The 23,004-nt window shown below is 40.9% G+C and overlaps 1 protein-coding gene across 2 annotated transcripts in view; it reads right to left on the reverse strand.

Moving 5' to 3' along the window:
• fech (ferrochelatase) overlaps nucleotides 1-22,494 on the reverse strand; it is a 45,409-nt gene extending 22,915 nt beyond the window's left edge. Inside the window, exons 1-5 of one of the 2 annotated variants that reach the window (XM_055664710.1) lie at nucleotides 22,325-22,494; nucleotides 13,314-13,440; nucleotides 10,664-10,783; nucleotides 9,079-9,227; nucleotides 1,563-1,697 (exon numbers count right to left, since the gene is read on the reverse strand). In XM_055664710.1, the coding sequence (XP_055520685.1) occupies nucleotides 1,563-1,697; nucleotides 9,079-9,227; nucleotides 10,664-10,783; nucleotides 13,314-13,440; nucleotides 22,325-22,385 (592 nt within the window). In that variant the 5' untranslated portion in view covers nucleotides 22,386-22,494. The remainder of the gene's footprint in view (nucleotides 1-1,562; nucleotides 1,698-9,078; nucleotides 9,228-10,663; nucleotides 10,784-13,313; nucleotides 13,441-22,324) is intronic. The other variant, XM_055664654.1, reaches the window with a different exon arrangement.
• Between the last annotated feature and the right edge of the window lie 510 nt (nucleotides 22,495-23,004).

Raw genomic sequence — 23,004 nt, forward strand, 5'->3', positions numbered from 1 at the left:
TTGGTTAGTAAGTTTGTAGTTGACATCAAGATTGCTGGGGGTGGCAGATCGGGAGGAAGGTTGGCGCAAAGTGCAGTGGGATATAGATCAGCTACAGAATTAGATGTAGAAATGGCAGATGGAGATCAAGTTCGACCAGGTGTGAGGGGTTGCACTTTGGGAGGTTGAATGCAAGGGGAAAATGTGTAATTAATGCAAGACCCTTAACAGCATTGATGTACAGAAGGATCTTGAGGTCTAAGTCCATAATTCCCCAAGAGCGTTAAAGGAGGTATATGGTATGCTTGCTATCATTGGTCAGGACATTGAGTACAAGAGTCTGGAAGTCATGATACAGTCTTGAAAGGTCCCAACCCAGAACATCACCTATTCATTTCCTCCAGAGAAGCTGCATGTTTTGCTGAGTTATTCCAGCATTTTGTGTTTTCTTCTGCACATCCTTTCTCAATGGCAAAACAAGGAACGGTAGATGCTGGAAACTTGAGTGCTGGAGTAACTCAGCAGGTTACACAACCTCTCCAGATGAAATAGATAGGTATTTCTGACAAATAAGAAATTGAATGAAACATTTTGAACTTGCGCAATGTCAAAATCAGCAAAGGAGTGAAATTCAGGGGGATCTAAGTGTTCTGGTGCATGATTCATAAAGGGTTAGCAAGTGATATTCAGCAAGTAGTTAAAAAGGCAAACAAAATTTTGCCATTTATTACATGGGGATTAGAGTTTGAAAAGTAGGGAGGGTTAGTTATAGTGTAGGCTCGGCCTGGGATACTGTGCAAAATGTTAGCCCCCTTACCTAAAAAGAGATGTAGTAGCAATTGATGCAATCCAGATGAATTTCACAAGCTAATGTCTGAGATGAGAGGATTGCCCTATCAAGAGAAGCTGGTCACCTTACATCTGTATTCCCTGTAGTTTAGGAAAATGAGAGGTGGCCAAATTCAGCCATACAAGATCCTAGAGGGGCTTGACATGGCAGATGTTGAGATGCTTTCATTTTGGGAGAGTCATGGACAAGGGGACATAATTATAAAATAAGGGGCCAGTCATTTAAAAAAGTATGTGTATAGACATTTCTTCTCTCGGAGTTTAGCAAATTTCTTGAATTCTCCATATCAGAGTGTGGTGGAGATCAGACCTTTTGAAATAGATAAGGTGGAGAAAGAGAAATATTTGAATGGAATTGGTGACTATTTGGAAGCCAGGGCTCAGATTAGAAGTAACATCAGTTCATTTCACAGCTCTCATCTAAGTTTCGTGGAAGAAATGACTGCAATCTCTTCAGAAATTTACAATTATTAATACTGATCTTAAAACAGGACTGGTGTATATTAAGGACAAGTTTGGCAATAAGCTTCGACAGCTATCAGTCATAACCTTGGCGTGTCTTACTTTTATTCCATTATTAGGAGATAGGTCGAGCAACAAAAACCTGAAGCCAGTAAAAACTTCTTTAATAAGTTTTAAATCCAGAAGTTAGCCTAACACTAAAATGGAATTTTCAAAATGTGCGCATTTTTATTGAACAGCAATTTTCAATATCCACATTTAACAAGTGTTACCTGTGGTAGAACAGCTATATTGAGGATACTGCGTAAATGCTACTGCTCGCTCAATGCCATCTTTCTCCATCTCTTCCACTGCGTCTTCAGTCAACGGATGAACATATCGGAAGCCAATATAAAATTTGTGTGGCGCTGAAAAAAAGAACACCAAGGTTTTGATGTCTCGTTACTTGGACCGAATGAAGTTGGCAGTGGATCAATTTAGGCATGGTTCAAACAAATACTGCTTAATAAAAAAAAAAGGTCAAGTGGTCCAGCCACTTAGAAACTGCGTCAACGACTCCAAGATCCTGGAAAATGAATAAATATAAATTTCTGGTGGAAAGTTTGATGTTTAACAGTGAAAATTCAACAAGAACTAAAAAGTTACACACCATTTCGACTGTGAAGCACAATTTCTTTAACATTTTTAATAACTCTGGCACTGGCCACTTAAATCAGCTGCCCTGGACATTTTACGACTGTTTTTACTTGTATTTTAATGTTGTTGTTTTTACCTGCACTTTTTAACTATTGTTACTGTTTTATCATGGACTGATTTGTTTTTATTGATTTTATTTTATGTGTCAAATGTTCAAGTTTTATGTGCGATGCTCTGGTATTCCCTGGGAAACGTCTTCTCATTTTGCACTGTACAACTGTTGCTTTGCAAGATGACAATAAAGGTTGATTGATTGATTGATTGTCAAATAAAAACCCGAGGAAACAGCATTTTAAGTAGGTTTCATCAAAAGGATCACAGACCAACTTCAATGCCCATCCTTAATTTCCCTTAACAAAGTTAAATTTTCCAAAGCAATATCCTCATCTAGTACATCAATTTAAAAGAAGGGAAGGAGATATTATTCACATTAAAATCAGCCCTTGAAGAATGAAATGGTACTTTTCTTGTACAAAATATCCCTCAAAAACTTGTGCACACTGGACCAAAATTGGCATTTCAAGAGAAGACAGATAGACCCCTTTCTCCAGTAAGGGTGCTAATACCAGAAAAGGGCAGATAACTGTAGGTTTGTAGACATTAATATCCAGAGAAGACAAATAAACAGGGTCAAAAATAATATCAAGATGTAATTGAATGGTGGAGTAAACTCACAAGGCTGAAGGTCCTTGATCCCAACTGGTTGATATGTCAAACACAAAGGCCCCAGCACTGATCCCTGAAGCACATCACTAGTCATGGACCTCCAATCTAAACCTTCCACCAACACCTTTTGTTTCCTCCCATGAAGCTATTTCTGTATCCAATTAGCTAGAACTCCCGAATCCCATACGATCTAATATTCAACCAACTACCATGCATAACCCTAGTAAAGGCCTTTAGCATTTTTGTCTTTCTTCAATCTGCTGTACTTTTCCTACCAATGTCATTAGTGCCAATGTGCACAACGGCTTCTGGGTGCTCACATACCCTCTTGAGAATGTTCAGCAGCTACATCTTGCTACCACATCTTGGCATGCAAGGTTGCATTATTTATATAAGCAAATATTTTTTCAGTAGACATTCACTAATACATTTTCATCCAATCAAATCTTAAGTAATACATAGCGATTGTTGTGAGAACTTAAAAACTCGTAGATAGACACAACATGCTGGAGTAACTCAGCGAGTCAGGCAACATCTGTGGAGAAAAGGAATAGATGATGTTTCCGGTCGAAACCCTTCTTCAAAAGATTTTGCTCAACCTAAAAAATACTTTATGGAGCCTCTAAGGATTGAAATTAACGTATCAGCAGAACTGACATTTATTGCTTAATTTGTTCAACAGTTCATGATATGAATTGTTCCATGCATTTGAGAGTGCAAACATATTGTTGGCTTCTCTCTCAACTTTCAGTTCCTCTTATCTATTCAGTTCAGCCGTGTCCCACAGGGTCGTTTGCTGTCTTTGTCCATATTATCCCCTATTTAAATCAAGGAGTGGTTGAAGGGTGTTTCTTTACTACTAATTCTCAGAATTTAAAGAAAACAGTTTAAAGACTTTGACTGTCTGACAAGCCAGAGCTACAAATTTGCAAAATCCTATGTGCACAATTCACAGCAGATATTTCCCGAACATAATGTAAAGATGCAAGATGGAAAGAGTGCAGAAAAGATTTTAAAAGATGTGGCCAGGACTCGCGGGCCTGAACTATAGGGAAAAATTGGGCAAGCTGGGGCTTGATTCCTTGGTGTGCAGGAGGCTAAAGGGTGATTGTGTACAGATGTTTAAACTTAAGAGGCGAATAGGTAGGGTGAATACAAGTTTTTTTTACCTAGTGTTGTGGAATAAAGAACCAGAGGTAATAAGTTTAAGATGAGAGGGGAAAGATTTAATGAGAATCTGAGGGGCAACATTTTCACACATGGGGTGGTGGGTATATGGAATAAGCTGCCAGAGGAGGTAGTTAAGCTGGTACAGGTGCACAACCTTTTATCCGAAGATCCAAATAACGAAAACCTCCGAATAGCGGCCATTTTTTCAGTCCTTGAAGAAAGGTCCTTGAAAACGTTCACCGAGGGCGGCCCGCAGAGGTGACAGCGGAACCTCCGGTCGGTCCTCGAAGAAAGGGGAACTAAATCCCCATTCATAAAAGAGGTGAGGGTATATTGCGCGGGAGGGTTAATAATTGACAATCTGCTGCTGCCTGCCCGCTGGGTTAAAAAGTTCCCACGGTAGACTCACGATACACAGTGTATCGTGAGTCTTGCATGAGAACTTTTTAACTCAGCGGGCAGGCAGCAGCAAATTGTCGCTCCCTTAAGTTTCACCCCACCTACGCCCCTCTGCTTCCAGGCCATGTGTGTGACCCCTTCCCTCCCCTCTCCAGCTCCCCGCCCATTGCACCGGCGCGGGGGTTTTGCACTGTCTTCACGTCGGAGCCGGTGCCAATCACCGGAGACGTCAGGACCAACGGGACACCGGACCCCAGGCCCACTGCAAGCACGGAGATCCCAGAGACCCACAGCCAGCAGCAGCCCAGCCCCGTTCCAACTCCAGAGGAACACGCTCCCCGTAGGGACCGAAGCTGATGGTGTGCAAGGTGCGTCTTGGTCTTGAGGTTGCGGATGAGGGGGCGCAGCTTGGGCTGTGACGTCTCCGGCCACCCCCTGTACAGGAGCTGAGACTGGGAACTGTGGGGTTGTTTGCAGTTGCAGAGGGAGGGGGCAAGGGCAGTACAGTTCCCAGTCTCAGCTCCAGTCCAGAGCGGTGACCGGAGACGTCAGGACCAACAGGACACCGACTGCAAGCACGGAGATCCCAGAGACTCACAGCCAGCAGCAACTCTAGCCCAGCCCCGCTCCAACTCCAGAGGAACCCGGGTTGCGGATGAGGGGGCGCAGCTCGGGCTGTGGGCGAACTGCCACTTGTCGCCGTAGCGGCGCATCGGGCAGCGGATTCCTCTGGAGTTGGAGGGACAGGGAGACACAGCGGCTTTTGAGAATGGTGGGCAATCACTTCCAAAGTTCTGCCCACACAGTCAGTATACCTCTCCTACACTTGTCTCCCGCACTAAGATTATCTCGCAGAGAATGATCCCAGCCTACCCCTCCCTATTCTCTCCTATTCTGCAAGAAAAAACTACATTGAAGACTCAAACTCGCGATCGAGTAACTGCCGGGATCGAGGCGCAAACTCGCGACCTTGCGGATATGAGCCGAGCACTCTACCACTGAGCCAGCCGTTAAAATCTACGCTAAAAATCTTCCATTCCGAAAGCCAAAAAATTCTGAATTACGAAAAGTGTCTGGTCCCAAGGCTTTCGGATAAAAGGTTGTGCACCTGTACTATAATAGATTTTAAAATACATTTGGATAGATGCATTGAAAGGAATGATTTGGATGGATATAGGCCAAACGTGGCAAATAGGACTAGCTTAGATAGGACATTATGGTCAGCATGGACATGTTGAGCTGAAGGGGCTGTTTTGGTAATGTATGATTCTATCACTACTTAAGATATTAACTCCTACTAATTTATTTCATTAATTAGGAAGTGCAGAAAATGGTCAAAGAAATTCACATAGAATAATTTACAATCAACAAACTAATATCCAGCCCACCATGTCTATGCCAGTTGAAGAAAGGAATACCATCCCCAAATCCACCTTCCAGCATTGTGTATAACCGCACAAGTATTTGCTTTTATAGTACACATCGTACAATGTATCAAATAGCACAGTCTATACTACAATCATCCTCTGGCAATAAACATACCTACATGTCCCCTCCAAGTCTTCTACTAATTACTGCACACATGCTTTTGAATCTTTTACTGTAGGAAAAATGTTGTTCTTATTAACTCTAGTTTAGATGAGTGGCACAATGTAGCAATGTTACAACATTTTGAGATTTAAAAAATCAAATCTGCAATTTATCCCATCAGGTAAAGCATAAAAAGAAGTTTAATTTGACACCCAATTCATTTTCATATCTTCAGTATTAAAAAGGTTATGGCCATTTTCATACTCGGAAATTAGCATCTTGTTCCCTATTGATTTTCCATTGACTTAACACAAAAGCTGTGATCGTGGACAGTCTAAAGCCCATAACTTTGATAAAAATTAAGAGAACTGAAATAAATTTTCAGTTATTACAGATTGAAGCATTCTGAAACAAATATTAAACAATCTTACTTGGATGGCCTGAAATTAAAGCATATAATTAGTTAGTTACCCAATTGTAGCTAATTCCAAAATTAAATTACTAAATCTAAACATCCATTTCTTAAGGAAAGATTAACATTTTAAATAGCCTAAGTGTCCATAGAACATTCACACAAGAATTCACAATAAAACATGATTTTAAAATCTCATTGACATTCATTTATAGGCCAAATGGAAGGGATTTAGTGTTCAATTGCTGTAAATTAATGGCCATTTAAATCAGCCATTAAATGGGATTCTGTGGAACGCGCTGGTTTAGAACGCTGCCATTGCGGTGAATTTGTACCCCATGTCGGCATGAAAGATACTGCCGGTTCAGATGGGCCCCCAAGTCAGCTACTCGCAACATAAAATGTTGTATAAAGGGATCTTAAGAAGCCCTTTTTAATGTAAAAATAAACAACCTACCTTGCGTTGTCCCCTACATGAGATCCGTCCCGTTGTCGGGGTTCGCGGCTTTAGAGGATGATTTTTAATCTACTATAACAATTAAATAACCCAATTTAGTTTAAAAATACCTGCAGCGAACGAATTTTGCAGCGATTTTTCGTCAGCAACTAAGTAGGCTGAACTACATCGATTTCAACAGCCTAGAGAAAATCGCGTTTTAAACCCGCCTCCCTCTCAAAGACGCCAAAGTCGCGCACAAGGGCAGCGGCAGAACTGCAGCGCCGCTGAAGGTAAGTTTTGCAACATACCTACGCAATGCATTTGTGGATGATGTACTATAAACACCCTCATTATGCCCCCTACACTTTGCTGTAAATCATTGACATAGATTACGATAGGCTCTTTGTACTGAGCCAAGTGGAATCTCAATGGCAAAAAGTATACTTGTGTACCCTTTGCTTCCTTCCAATATTGGATCCAATTTAGATATTTCCATTGGGGTTTTAATTTTTTGACAAAGTAACTTTACCTCCAGTAAAAGCTTAGAGTCCCAAACTGCTTAAAACCTAGAATTAGGATTCCTGCTCTCTTACCTGGCACCAATTTTAATAAGAGTAAATAAGTTCTTACTACCAGTCCTAAATATAGCAGCATAAACTTTTACTCCTTTCCTCAAATGATAATCCTTCAAAAAGGCCTTTTCAATGCCGATTGGTAAAATGTCTAGTTTCCAAGTCATTTTCCAGAATGGTTTTAATCACCCAACAGGGATGGAAAATAATTATTTACAATAATTTACTGCCTAAATGCTAAGGGGTTAGATGGACAAATGGTCTATCATGAATTAGTGTACTGGTGGTTCTTAGAAAAGTATTACAATATCTCTGCCATAGAATATTTCTGCAGAAACTATTATGGTAATAAATGCCAAAGGGCTAAGTAGCAGTTTCAATGCTGATACCTGATAGAAATAGACCTGATAGAAGAATATAAAGTTCTAAGAGGCACAGATAGGTAGATAGTCAGAATCCTTTTGCCCAGAGTAGAAATTTCAAAGACTGGCTTTAAACTTTGCCCTTTTTATCTTAAAGAACTATTCTAAGTTCTAATGCATTAAGAACTTGAAAGTCATTAAAGAACCATATATAGATGGAATTCATCATCAGGTGAAATGAAACAGGAACAACAATGTTGATGAAGACTCCAGAGCTCTGGAAGTCAAATGAAACAAAGTCTGCTTGAGTTTTTATTATCCTTCTGCTCATTTAGAGATTAATATTCTTAGCGTTTAATTCTTTAGCGTTTAAATGTCAAAATACCTATTAATTGCAGGAAATAGACAAAGTGAAATTGCTGCAATACTGGCATTGGCCATTGGATGTATTAAAATCATTAATAAACATATTAAAGGAAATTAATAATATTCAATAGATGCAGTAGGCCATTTGGCCCTTCGAGCCAGCACCGCCATTCAAGGTGATCATGATTGATCATCCCCAATCAGTACCCCATTCCTGCTTTCTCCCCATATCCCCTGACTTCACTATTTTTAAGAGCCCTATCTAGCTCTCTCTTGAAAGCATCCAGAGAACCTGCCTCCACCGCCCTCTGAGGCAGAGAATTCCACAGACTCACCACTCTCTGTGAGAAAAAGTGTTTCCTCGTCTCCATTCTAAATGGCTTACTCCTTATTCTTAAACTGTGGCCCCTGGTTCTGGACTCCCCCAACATCGGGAACATGTTTTCTGCCTCTAGCGTGTTCAAGCCCTTAACAATCTTATATCTTTCAATGAGATGCCTTCTCATCCTTCTAAACTCCAGAGTGTACAAGCCCAGCTGCTCCATTCTCTCAGCATATGACAGTCCCGCCATCCCGGGAATTAACCTTGTAAACCTACGCTGCAGTCCCTCAATAGCAAGAATGGCCTTCCTCAAATTAGGGGACCAAAACTGCACACAATACTCCAGGTGTGGTCTCACTAGGGCTCTGTACAACTGCAGAAGGACCTCTTTGCTCCTATATTAGATTCCTCTTGTTATAAAGGCCAACATGCTATTCACTTTCTTCAATGCCTGCTCTACTGCATGCTTAATTTCATAGTCTGATGTACAAGGACCCCCAGATCCCATTGTACTTCCCCTTTTCCCAACTTGATGCCATTTAGATAGTAATCTGCCTTCCTGTTTTTGCTACCAGAGGATAACCTCACATTTATCCGCATTAAATTTCACCCTGTATTCTCATAGCATCCTCCTCACAGTTCACACTGCCACCCAGCTTTGTGTCATCTGCAAATTTGCTAATGTTACTTTGAATCCCTTCATCCAAATCATTGATGTATATTGTAAATAGCTGCGGTCCCAGCACCGAGCCTTGCGGTATCCCACTAGTCACTGCCTGCCATTCTGAAAGGGACCCGTTAATCCCTTGTTTTGTTTTGTTGTTTTGTTGATGGAACTGTATGGGCAAATATACCTGTTTCTGGAGATATTTCATCAAGCAGTTTTACCATCCCATCTCCTTGCTTGGCTGTCCACATTTTAATTGGAGACCCTCCACCAATCCTGTCATACTGTTCACGAATCCTTGGAGTACGCCGTTTTGCAATAAAAGGAGCAAGTTTGCTGGAAAAAATATTCCTAAAGTTAAATTGCTATAATTGTCTCTTGGAGCATTACAGTCAACACAAAAGGGAATATGGGATATGTGTTTCTTACTTACCACCAAGATATGATGAGATTTATTGCTCAAAAGGTAACATTTAATTAAGCGTTTAGAAACATAGAAAATAGGTGCAGGAGTAGGTGCAGCATTGCCATTCAATGTGATCATGGCTAATCATCCAAAATCAGTACCCCGTTCCTGCTTTTCCCCCGTATCCCTTGATTCCATTAGCCCTAAGAGCAAAATCAAACACTCTCTTGAAAACATCCAGTGAATTGGACTCCACTGCCTTCTGTGGCAGAGAATGCCAGATTCACAATTCTCTGGGTAAAAATGTTTTTCCTTATCTCAGTCCTAAATGGCCTACTGCTTATTCTTAAACTGTGACCCCCGATTCTGGACTCCCCCAACATCGGAAACATTTTTCCTGCATCTAGCCTGTCCAATCCTTTAAGAATGTTTTATGTTTCTATGAGATATCCTCTCATCCTTCTAAATTCCAATGAATACAAGCCTAATCGGCATGCTCTTTTTGTTTTCTTAAATTTCTTAGCTTTTCATACATTTTCCTTTCAAGGGACATCCAAGAAATTAGTCAATTAACCAAACCAATGCACTCATTAAGATCAACTATGTAAAATAATTGTCGTACTTGGCATATAAATTTATTCCACAATCAAAATTCAGAAAGTGTCCCTTATAATTGCCAAATACAAAAGACATAGTGTTACATGTAGCTTGTTTACTGAAGTATATGCAAATATTTGACCACAATAAAGAATGCTAAAACGTGTAATATTCTACTTAAACGTAGTATAGATCATTCTAATAGTTTTGAAATAGTACACCAAAAATGAAATTCAAGAGGATATGAGAGGGAACTTGCAGATGGCAAGCAAAGGAGAATCCCAAGAGATTCTATAAGTACATTAAGAGCAAAACAGTAACTATTGAGGGAATAGGTTCCTCAAAGATCAACGTGGTCATCCGTGTATGAATCCACAGGAGATGGGCAAAGTTTTAAAAGAACATTTCATCAGTATTTAGCATGGAGTAGGTCATGGAAGCTAAGAGATTAAGGGAAATGAATAGTTCACGTCTTGAAACATATCAATATTACAAAACATGAGGCTTTGATGTTCTTGTTGCATATTAAAAAGGTCGATAAATCCATAGGGCCAGGCTGGATATTGTGGCAAGTTAAGGAAGAAATTGCACAAGGTCTGACAAAAACATTTGAACCATCTTTAGCCACAAAATATGTTTTGCCTTTATTTAAAATTAGCGGCAAAGATGAGCCTGGGGATCTTGTATCAGCATCTGAATGTTGGAGGGATTATATTTTGTCACTAAAAGCTAAGTTTGTTAAACTTTACTACATACGTTATGCATTTACCTTTGGGCTGGAAGGGGGATCAGGTCTTTATCCATGAAAAGTCGAAGCAAGAAATCATGAACATCATCTAATGTTTCAGGACCTCCCATGTTTAACATGAGGATGCCAGTCTTGGGTTTTCTAATAAAATGATGAACAAGGAAATTATTAAGCACAGTAACATGCAATGCAAATTATCTGCCATTAAAAAATGTACATTGGTTGAAACTATATTCTTGTAAAAAAACAAAATTATTCTGAAATGAAGAGCATTACAAATTGTTTTTTGTTTTCTGCTATTTCTTAAAATACAGTCAGTGATCTCAACATAATAACCATATACGGTATTGCTTTACGGGTCTCAAAATAAATTAAAGCTTGGAACCTTTCATGGATCATTTACGGTAAGTACTAAGATTATTGTAAAAATACTGGAGATCAGAACAGCCAACAATATTACTTTGACCCTGTCAATTTTGAAGACCTCTAAAGCAGGGAATGATCCCACGGAGAATAGTAGAAAGAGACACTGCCAGTAAAAGTACTACCATGACAATTAATCCAATCAATCCCATGCTACTTAAAAACATGCAGCCAGTGGCACCTGCTTCCTGGTTATAACACAGTATGCAAGTATTTCAACACACCTAAATAGGCGAGGTGAGATAATAACCTCGTACTGACAAAATCTTCCCCACAAACTCTTGATGAAGCAGTCCAAATGTTGTGAAAGAAAATTAAAAAGGTACACGGAATAGAATACCAGTATAACAGGAAAGAGCAGTAAACTAGTGTCAAGAAAATGTCAAGCATCTACTCTGATTCCTTGCAGTCTCTGCAAATTCCCTCCCCACCCAAAATTTTATTTTAAACACGTGGAGTATACCCAGTAGTCTCAACTGCACTTCTATAAAGCATAGGTTTAATATTGACATCCAAGACAAAAATACTGCAAGTGCATCTATCGGAAATCTGCAGTCTGATTATTTATCTGACATGCAGTGTTCGAATATTATTTCAGCCATTGCCAGTGGGAAGAGCTTTAAGGTAACAAATAGGACAGTCAATTGAATTAGCAATCACCCCCCCCCCCCCCCCCCCCCCCCCCCCCGGACACTTATTATTATTTATTCAAATCGTTTGCTATGTCGCTCTTCAATGGAGATGCTAAATGCATTTCGTTGTCTCTGTACTGTACACTGACAATGACAATTAAAATTGAATCTGAATCTGAATCTGAATCTGAGGTTTGAACTTGGCCTTGGGGACATTGCAAAGTCCCATTAGTATAACATGTGAGACATGGTGAACCTCCAAGTCAAAAGTGGAAGCATCTGTAATGATGTGGCCACTTAAGTGGTGTTTGACTGACTTTAGGGTGAAAAAGTTTGTGGTAATGGAGCATCGAGGAAAGGAGAGTTAGCGGTGTCAACACAGAATGGCCGATAAATGTAAAGTGGAGCCAGCGTTATTCTATATGGAACCCACAAGTTTTGCAAGCAGATTATTGGTTGTTCGGACGTTTGTTGTTTTGACACATCACTGATCAACTATTTCAAGAAAAGGTAAAGGTGAACGGGTGAGTTTTTAAATTTGAGAGGTTGGTAGTGATTACGTTTTTGATCAGTAGCCAACATGTGGCATGTCCTCATGAAGGTACTTTTAACATTGAACTAACTTTTTGGAAGAGAGTTTTTAAATATCCTCTGTGCGAACAGTGGAATTTCATGCAGATTAGTATGTTCAAGCTTGGGGTACATCACAATTTTAACAGTAACTTTTTAATGTGTTTAAATGCACATGCCTAGATTTGAAGAAGGGTCTCGACCCAAAACGTCACCCATTCCTTCTCTCCAGAGATGCTGCCTGACCCGCTGAGTTACTCCAGCATTTTTGTCTATCTGCTCATATTTGAAGTTATACAAAAGTAACTAAATATTTTCCGACAGCAGCTTTGGTCCATGATGTACTAAATGGCCCATCTTTTATGCTTTTTTTCCATCACACAATAATACATGGAGAAAAAGATAACTGCATCATTTAACACCAATGCATACAATGGCATGTGGCAAGTATAATATAATTTTAATCTGCATAAAATTTTATTTTATGTCCTAGATTATCTTTGATCAATATAATGAAGTTAAGATTTTGATAAGTCTTTAAACATATCATGGATTTAAAAGTCAAATATTTGATGCACACACAGCAAATTACACCACATTTAAAGGCAAGATAATTTTAAGAATCTAAAGTAACAACTGACACATTCACAAAACTATGGTTTTGCATGCCTGATAAAGTACCCACCCGTACTGAGAATTGGACACACCCAGCTTATCCAACTCAAAACTATGCACTTTGAAAATCAAGCATTAGAGGGCTCCTAAATGAATAGTGTTATGCCTCAGGTTTAAAGCTTTAGACCTTATAAAAATGAGGCAATATTAACAGTTCCACTTTATCTAAGCAAGCCAAATCTCTACCATCAACTCATTTTGCCATCAAACGGAAGATCATCAAAGTCAAATTCCAGCAATAATAAGATCAAAATACTAGATTAAGTGACAAAAAATGTTACAAATATCCAGCTGGCCACGCAGCTCCTCATCCTCCCCACCTCTCTCAATTCACTTGCGACGATTTAAATTTAGCTTAAATTGCAGTTTACCTTTCTCTCAGCTGGGGCTTTTCTTTCATAGCCACCTGTCCTGCTGCTGCTGCTGCTGCTGTTGCCGAAGTTGAATGCCATTGCCATGGAGAACTTGAGCATTGATTATTCAACCCGTTTTTTGCAACTGTATGAGAAGAAAAATAAGAACCCCACATTATTCACCAACATCTTCATTTTATTGATAAATAATTCCAAAACATACTAAGCAAACACAATAGACCAACCAAGTAATTTTACAACTTCATCCTACAGTTATTCATGGAGTTAACGAAAATATATCGCGCCATATCATTGTGCCAATCTAAAATAACGTTAAACCCAGAAACTTAAAAAAAAAAACTGAAGAAGGGTCCCACCCAAAATGTCATCTATCCATATTGTCCAGAGATAGTGCCAGGCCCATTAGTTACTCCAGAACTTTGTATATATTTTTTGTCTTTAAAAACAAACACGACTGTATGTATTTATGCAAACTTCATTGGGTCTTGGACAAAAATGGCTCAAACACCCATGTCTAAAGTAAATGGACACCACACTCCAAGAGCATATTATTTATTGGATGCCAGCAATACAGAATATTCCATGTTATTCTCAATGTACAGAAGGTCCTTTGTTTGCTATTATGAACCAACCACAATATCCATTTCAAGTGAAGTCAAGAGTCAAGAGAGTTTATTGTCATGTGTCCCAGATAGGACAATAAAATTCTTGCTTTGCTTAAGCACAACAGAAATATAGTAGGCATTAATACAGAACAGATCAGAGTGTCCATATACCATTATATAAATATATACACACATCAATAAATAAGCAGATAAAGTGCAAATAAACAGATAATGGTCTATTAATGGTCAGAGATTTGTTTCAGTTGAGTTTAATAGTCTATTGGCTGTGGGGAAGTAGCTATTTCTGAACCTGGACGTTGCAGTCTTCAGGCCCCTGTAGCAGGGAGATGAGTGTGTGGCCAGGATGGTGTGGGTCCTTGATGATGCTGCCAGCCTGTTTGAGGCAGCGACTATGATGGATCCCCTGGATGGTAGGGAGATCAGAGCCGATGATGGACTGGGCAGTGTTTACTACTTTTTGTAGTCTTTTCCACTCCTGGACGCCCAAGTTGCCGAACCAAGCCACGATGCAACCAGTCAGCATGCTCTCTACTGTGCACCTGTAGATGTTAGAGCATACGAATACCTACATACTAATCTGAAAGATTAGTTGGACTGTGCGAGTAAAGTGACTAAAACAGTGTTAACCTTCCATCCAATTCCCAATGTCAAGAGTCCAGTTTACCTGCACAATTTAGTATCACAAAAATATAAATGTCAGTAGCAGTGGGCCTGGTACTAAGTCTTCCAGCCGACAATAAAGCAAAGCCAATTTCAACTCTGCTTTATCTTCTTGCCCACTTGATTATTAAAATATAAATCTGCCGTTGGAATTTATAAAGAAAATGGATAAAAACATTTGGAAATCAATAATTCAGTAATAATTATATGACTTCAATTCTTATTTTCAACATAGCATCACCAAATTCAATGTGTAAGAAGGAACTGCAAATGCTGGTTTAAACCGAAGATAGACACAAAAAGTTGGAGTAACTCAGCAGGACAGACAGCATCTCTGGAGAGAAGGAACAGGTGACATTTCGGGTCTGAAACATCACCTGTTCCTTCTCTCCAGAGATGCTGTCTGCCCCGATGAGTTACTCCAGATTTTTATGTTTATCTTAAGTCAAATTCAATGTTCTCTGAATTCCAGCTGTGGCTTTCAGTTTCACATATACAGATACCCCTCCAAGCACTGATCTGCAAAGCACCACATTATAGTGTCCTCGTCTCACAGCCAACACACTCTGTACTTTAAAAAACACATTTGCTTAAATTGGGGAAGCTCGTGTTCCAAAAACCGAATCCCTGTCCTTCATTGGCATGTTCGCAACAATGACCTTGTCCCAGTGTGGAGACGTTGGTAGTGGTTAACTATGCAGCAAACCCAGAGAGGTAAACAGCAGCTTCCACCACTTCTAATGAGAGATGGTGAAAGAGACTGCAGATTCTGGGCAATGTTTCCCCCCAAACCCCCGGAATTAAATTTAATTCATAAAAACAAGTGCCGCCCATCCACAGCAATGAGCCACATTAACAAGGCCAGTCAAGATGCAACCCCAAACCCCCTCTGAACATGTGAATGTGAACTTCCCAAAACAGCCTCGAGTGAATTATGTTATGACCCAGGTTCCCAGAAGAATAGCAGGGAAAGCAGGGATTTGTATCAGGGGCCTGAAACAGTGTTACCTGTAATGCATTCTGTATAATGATGCAATTGCCCCTACATCTCAATTTCCAATAGCACTTTTTATTTTTGGAAAAACATCCCTAGGACTAAACAAGGCTCTAACTCATTTCCCCAGTACTACACATTTTACCAATTTCTGGTTTATTGTACAAGGAATATTTCCGAATAAATGACATCAATGCAGTACAGGTATTTCTCTTGCATAAATGAAAAATGCAGTGAAAGAGAATATCTGATAATTTCCTAGAGAAGCAACTTGTTCTTCATCAACCTTTGCTTCATTCATTGCTAAAAAATAGTTGCAAAATGTAAGTCAACATTTACTTGATCAGTGGGGGTTTCAGTTTTAATAATTCATCTGAACAACTGGATCATCAGCCAGGAAACATTCCCTCTCCTAAAGGTTAAGCTTTTGAGTGTAGTTTGAATGTACTTCCCCCTGATTCAAACTCCTCCACTCAGTTATGACCTACAAAATGTGTTAAGGCAGTTCCATACCTTGATATCAGGATTCAGACAAAGAGTCATACAGCATGGAAGCAGGTTCTTCGGCCCAACTTGGCCACTCCGACAAACTTGTCCCATCAACACTAGTCCCACCTGCCTGTGTTTGACCCATATCCCTCTAAACCTATCCTATCCATGTATCTGCCTAATTGCTTCTTAAACACTGCGATAGTCCCTGCCTCAACTACCTCATCTGGCAGCTCTTTCCATAAACCCGCCACTCTTTGTGTGAAAAAGTTACCCCTCAGATTCCGATTAAATCTTTTCCCCTTCACCCTAAATCTATAACCTCTGGTTTCGATTCTCCTACTCTTTACGTCTTTACATCTATTCCTCTCATGATTTTATACTTAAATTGGGAAATGAAAATGGAAAATGAGAGAAGAATAAAACCCCAATGTGAAATGTAGAAAGCAGAAATTAGGATTAACTAATTAATATTGTTGAATTAAACGCCATGTCCAGAATACCATAACGTCAGAAGACAACTGCTGATCCTCGATCTCAGGTATAGCTTCAATGCATCGGTGTACAAGTCCAAGAGCAAAGATCCACATGGGAATGGGGTGGAGAATTAAAATGCTACATTGGAAGCCCAGGAGCAGACCAAAAAGAGGTATTCTGCAAAATGACTAGTATTCTGCATTTGATGCAGCATACAAGATTGAAATACAAGTAAATCACTGCTTTACTGGAAAAACTGTCAATACTCTGAATATTGGGAAGCGGGAAACCAGCTTTGATTTCAGGATTAGATCCACCAACATTTTTTTGTTTGAATGGCAATGCTGCCTCAAGCCAATGACTGGTTGCTACCCGCTCTTTTGTGGTTTTGTTACTGTTTCAACCATCCCACAAAGAGACTGGTATAACTTGAATCTGTAAGTCATAGAGTTATATAATACAGAAATTGACTTCCCAAGTCAAACTTACTTCCTCTAAGTCCATACCCTTGGAAAAAGACAGTGACCATGTATCTTATCATTTTCCCTCATGATTTTACGATACCTCTATGAAACAGACACCTATGGTCCAGGGAGGCATGTCCCAGCCCATCCAGCCCCAGTCATACACCACTGAAACAAGCCCTTTGACCCAACTCATGCAAGCCAACGAAGATGCCCCTTGTAAACTAATCCCATTTGCCTGCGTTTGGCCTAAACCATTACTTGTCCATTAAAAGCATCTTTTAAATGTTGTTATTGTATCTGCCTCAGCCGCCTACTCCAGCAGCTCGTTCCATATGCCAACCACTCTTTGAGTGAAAAAGTTGCTTCCTATCAATTTTTTTTCTATTCTCATCTTAAACACAAGTCCCCTAGTTTTTGATTTCCCACTCTGGGTAAAATACTTTGTGCATTCCCCTATCGATTCCCCTCATGATTTTATACACTTCTATAAATTCACCCCTCAGCCTCCTGTACTCCAAGGAACAAAGTCCTAGCCTGCCCAACCTTTCTCTATAGGTCAGGTCCTCAAGTCCCGGCAACATTTTCAGAAATTTACGCAACTCTTTCCAGCATAATGACATTCTTCCTATAGCCGGGTAATCAAAGCCGAACACAATACCCCATGTGTGGCCTCGCCAAGATCTTGTCCAACGTAACATAATGTCCCAACTTCTATACTCTGTACCCTCACTGATGAAGGCCAATCTACCAAAAGCATTCTTGTCCTCCCTATCTACCTGCGATACCGCTTTCAGGGAAATATGTACCTGTGTTCTTAGATCCCTCTGCTCTACAATACTCCCCAGGGCTCTTCCTTCATCGTGAAGGTCCTGCCCAGGAATGACTTGGCAAAATGTAACAACTCACATTCCTCAGCATTAAACTCCATTAACAATTTCTCAGCCCACTTGCCCAAATGATCAAGAACATTCTGTAATTTTTTATAGCCTCTTCATTATCTTCGATATCATCCACATTAGTGTCATCTGCTAACTTATTAATCACTACTGTACATTCTCATAAATATATATGAAAGAAAGTAGCTTGACAAAATGTGGGAACTAACTAAAGATCCTCATACCGATAACATCTTTGCAATTCTTTTTGGTATTTTTTCCAGCTTTAGAGCTAGGGCTAAAGGAATCAAGGGATATGGGGAAAATGCAGGAAAGGGGTGCTGGTTTTAGATGAACAGCCATGATCATATTGAATGGCGGTGCTGGCTCAAAGGGCCGAATGGCCTGCTCCTGCACCTATTTTTCGACGCTAACATTTTTTCCATAGCTGGGCTAACAGATGGCACATAGTACTCCAAATGTGGTCTCATCAACATCCTATACAGGTGTAACATCTTGTCCCGACTGCTGCGCTCAACACCCTGACCAATGAAGGTGGCGCAGCGGTAGAGTTGCTGCCTTACAGTGAATGCAGCGCCAGAGACCCGGGTTCGACCCCGACTACTCCCTGTGATCTGCGTGGGTTTTCTCCGAGATCTTTGGTTTCCTCCCACACTCCAAAGACGTACAGGTTTGTAGGTTAATTGGCTTGGTAAATGTAAAAATTGTCCCTAGTGGGTGCAGGATAGTGTTCATGTGCAGGGATCGATGGTCGGCGCGAACCTGGTGGGCCGAAGGGCCTTTATCTCTAAACTAAACTAAACAACTTTTAAAAAGTATGCCAAATGTCTTCTTCCCCTCTGTATCTACCTGTTCCACCACTTTCAGCCAATATACTCTTGGTCTCTCCATTTTACAACAGTCTCTAGATCCTCCATGTACTGTGCATGTTTTGCCCTGGCTTGCTCACCAAACTGCAACAGCTCACAATTGTCCATGTTAAATACCGACTGCCATTCTTTGGCCCACTTTCCCAGTTGATCTAAATCCTGCTGTAATCTTGCATAACTCTTCACCGTCCAGTAGATCATCAATTTTGGTGTAATCTGCAAATTTACTATGTGTACTCATAGCTACTTTAATTTACAGGAAGTGAGTGGAGATTACAAAGAGTTGCTCAATGCGAGAACAAGTTCAACCAGAAAAATTCCCATTCCCACTCTGACATTTCTGTCCTAGGCCTCCTCGATTGTCAATGAGGCTAAACATAAATAGGAAGAACAGCATCTCATATTTCGCTTGGTCAGTTTGCAACCCAGTGGTATGAATATTGATCCACCTAACTTCAAGTAACCCCTGCATTCCCTCTCGCTCCATCCCTCCCCACCCGTCGCAGCAGATTCTCATTCTCACCTAGTAATCAGCTAACAATGGCCTGTTTCCTTTATAATCGTTACTTTTTTTGCATATCTTTAGTTCATTTGCGCTATATCTCTCTATATCACATTCTATATCTCTCATTCCCCTTCCCCCTGATTGTAGTCTGAAGAAGGGTCTAGTGGAATCAAGGAATATGGGGAGAAGGCAGGCGTGGATTATAGATTGGACACGATCAGCCATGGATCACAGTGCTGGCTCGAAGGGCTGAATGGTCTTTTCTATGTTTCTATGACATGAAACGTCATTCATTCCTCTCCAGAGATACTGCCTGGCCCGCTGAGTTTCTCCAGCATTTTGTGTCTATGTTCGATTTAAACCAACATCTGTAGGTCCTTCCTACTCAAATTGTTTTTTTGCAGGTACAAGGCCTGTGTCTTTGAAGCAAAAAATTACTGGAGGAATTCAGTGAGTCAAGTAACATCTGTGAGGGAAAACAATTGCCAATATTTCGGCTGGAGATACTGGATCAAACACTTTGAATGTGACAATTGAAAGATCAATTGCTCACTCACATTGGAAAATTGGCTGCATAATCTATCCCCCTCAGTCAGCACCGTCATTCAACTAAATTATGGCTGATGTGTAATTATGAAGAATCCACTCTGTTTGGAAACACGCAAGTGATCCATCTTCAGTGTCTTAGTGTGAAGATCAGTGTAAACATTTTCTCTATACCTATCCCACCAAATCCTTTAATCACCTTAAACATCTCAATTAGATAATCCCTTAATCTTCAATACTTAAAGGAATACAACCCCATTCCATGCAACCTACCCTCATAATGTAACCCTTTTCGATCATTCCTTCCCAGAGGGAACATACAGAATCAAAGGATATGGGGGAAAAAGTAGGAACGGGGTACTGATTTTGGATGATCAGCCATGATCATATTGAATGGTGGTGCTGGCTCGAAGCGCTGAATGACCTACACCTGCACCTATTTTCTATGTTTCTATAACTACTCAAATATTCCTGATGTGGTCTAAAATAGAGCTGTGAATTATTGTGGTATAATTACACTTTTGTATTCCAGCCATGGAGCCAAAGACCACCATTCTTTTTCTTTTGTTTTCAAAGTCTATGTTTGATTCCGCACCCTCACTTTCAATGATTTTGCATATCCATAATTTCCTCAAATTCTACCTCTGAGAAATGACTCAAATACACTTAATTCCAAGTGTATGACTTCTCCATAGTTACTGAAATACTCACGCAAGAAATTTCAACCCGAATTTACCATTAAAGTCACATATCAATTAACGTTCAATTAAGGATCAACTTAAAGTTGAATAGGAGTCTGGAGTGTCCCAAGTCAGAGAGTATATTCAAGTTCCAACACGGAGTTAATACGGGAATCGTTGAGTCGCCAGTGTGACTGATGCAAGAGGAATGCAACACCAGCAGAGCAATGACTTTGAATGTTATAGGGCCTGTCCCACTTGGCCGTCATTTGCACGCCATTTACGAGACCCCGTCGTCGCGTTGAGACGCACGGGTAGCGTGTGGGCCGTGCGGGACAGTCGCATGGAGAAGTGCGGAGGGGTATGGAATTGCACTCTGGGATTTGTAGGGCACAAAATCTTTGCGCGCATTCGGCGTGACGCATCGCGTTCGCACGCAGGTGTCCTGACCTCGTATGTGTAGCATATGGTGACGCATGATTACGTTAGATAAGGATGTTTCAAAAGGTAACATCCAGGTAAGGATTGCAGATTTTATATCCTAAAAGAACACTAGTAACCAAATTAGGTTTTTTTTTTAAATTCCACCAACAAATTTACTAACACCATTTAAAAAAAAAATTGCAAACTAATTCTTAAGTTGGGTTCAAACCCTCAAACTGCTATATTTTGTGTCTGTTGGGAGTAATTCAAAAAGTTTAAAAGTAAATTAATTTTTCCAGCAAACAATAATTTTATCACTGTTTCACTTAACAAATGATGTCAAAACGCGGACTAATTCTACTTGCAGAGCAGATAAAATATTTGAAGGCGCATGATGACCTGTGCGACTGTCCTGCGTCAGTCACGACCGGCCTGTCACGTCAATGACGGCCAAGTGGGACAGGCCCTTATGTAACGCAGTCACGTCAGTTATCAGAGGGATGGAAAAGGTCACTCGAAGATAAGGGATCACTTCTAAAATAGACACAAAATGCTGGAGTAACTCAGGCGGCATCTCTGGAGGGAAGGGATGGGTGATGTTGGGGTCGAGACCCTTTTCAGACTAGTTACCTCCAGTGGCCTGGATACAATCTATCCTTCAAATTAACAAAAGGGGATTATTTTCGTGACCACCTACTGTGGCAGGTGCATTTCAAATGTAAATGCATTTCAAAAGAGAATGTAATTCTTCGCTGTGAAGCTTGGGTGGTCGTTAAAAGCAAACGAAAGGCACTTTTACAATCTTTTGGTTGCAATCTTTTGGTTCCAGGACAAGGGGTCACAGCTTAAGGATAAAGGGGAAATCCTTTAAAACCGAGATGAGAAGAACTTTTTTCACACAGAGAGTGGTGAATCTCTGGAACTCTCTGCCACAGAGGGTAGTTGAGGCCAGTTCATTGGCTATATTTAAGAGGGAGTTAGATGTGGCCCTTGTGGCCAAGGGGATCAGGGGGTATGGAGAGAGGGCAGGTACGGGATACTGAGTTGGATGATCAGCCATGATCATATTGAATGGCGGTGCAGGCTCGAAGGGCCGAATGGCCTACTCCTGCACCTATTGTCTATGTTTCTATGTTTCTAATACATTTCAACATCTCGTGTCGGCTGAACTCTCTTACACCCCCTCCCGCTCCCCCCACAACACATCCCCACCACCAGCAGCACCGACACCAGCAGCAGCGGCCGGTGCGACGACAGACACAGACACGGCCCCGGCCCCAGCCAGGCCCATCCAACCCCGTTGACCGCAATGTCATCCCGGTACTGAACCCATTTGTTTTTCATACAACGACGAGGCAAGTGGCCGTGAAACTCACCGACACACAGGCGACGTCTCACTCCCAGCCCCAGGCTCAGCCTCAGCCCCAGCAGCGCCATGGTGAGTGACTAGTAAACCCGTCCCAGGCCCCGCGCACTGCGCTCCCCACGTTCCGCTCCTCTCCTCTCCTCTGCTGACTCTTACTCACTGTACAACAAATATACTAGAGATCTTTGCTGGACAACGACAAAAAAAACTCCAGGGGGGCGGCACCTGGCTCCTCCCGCAAACTCGTTACAAAACCTCTGGCAAGGCAGTCCATGGAAATCAGAGCCTTCCTTGTTTTGCAATTGATATGACGAGGCTATTCTCAGCCTCGAGTCGCACACGCTGTACGTTGCTTTGTTCACTTGTTTTATTATTTTTTTTGCAGATAGAATCATAGAAAATAGGTGCAGGAGGAGGCCATTCGGCCCTTCGAGCCAGCACCGCCATTCATTGTGATCATAGCTGATCATCCCCAATCAATAACCCGTGCCTGCCTTCTCCCCATATCCATTGATTCCACCAGCCCCTAGAGCTCTATCTGACTCTCTCTTAAATCCATTCAGTGATATGGCCTCCACTGCCCTCTGTGGCAGGGAATTCCACAAATTCACAACTCTCTGGGTGAAAACGTTTTTTCTCACCTCAGTCCCCTTTATTCTAAGACTGTAGCCCCTGGTTCTGGACTCGCCC

Source organism: Leucoraja erinacea, chromosome 1, assembly GCF_028641065.1.
Source record: "Leucoraja erinacea ecotype New England chromosome 1, Leri_hhj_1, whole genome shotgun sequence".
Classification (NCBI taxonomy): Eukaryota; Metazoa; Chordata; class Chondrichthyes; order Rajiformes; family Rajidae; genus Leucoraja; species Leucoraja erinaceus.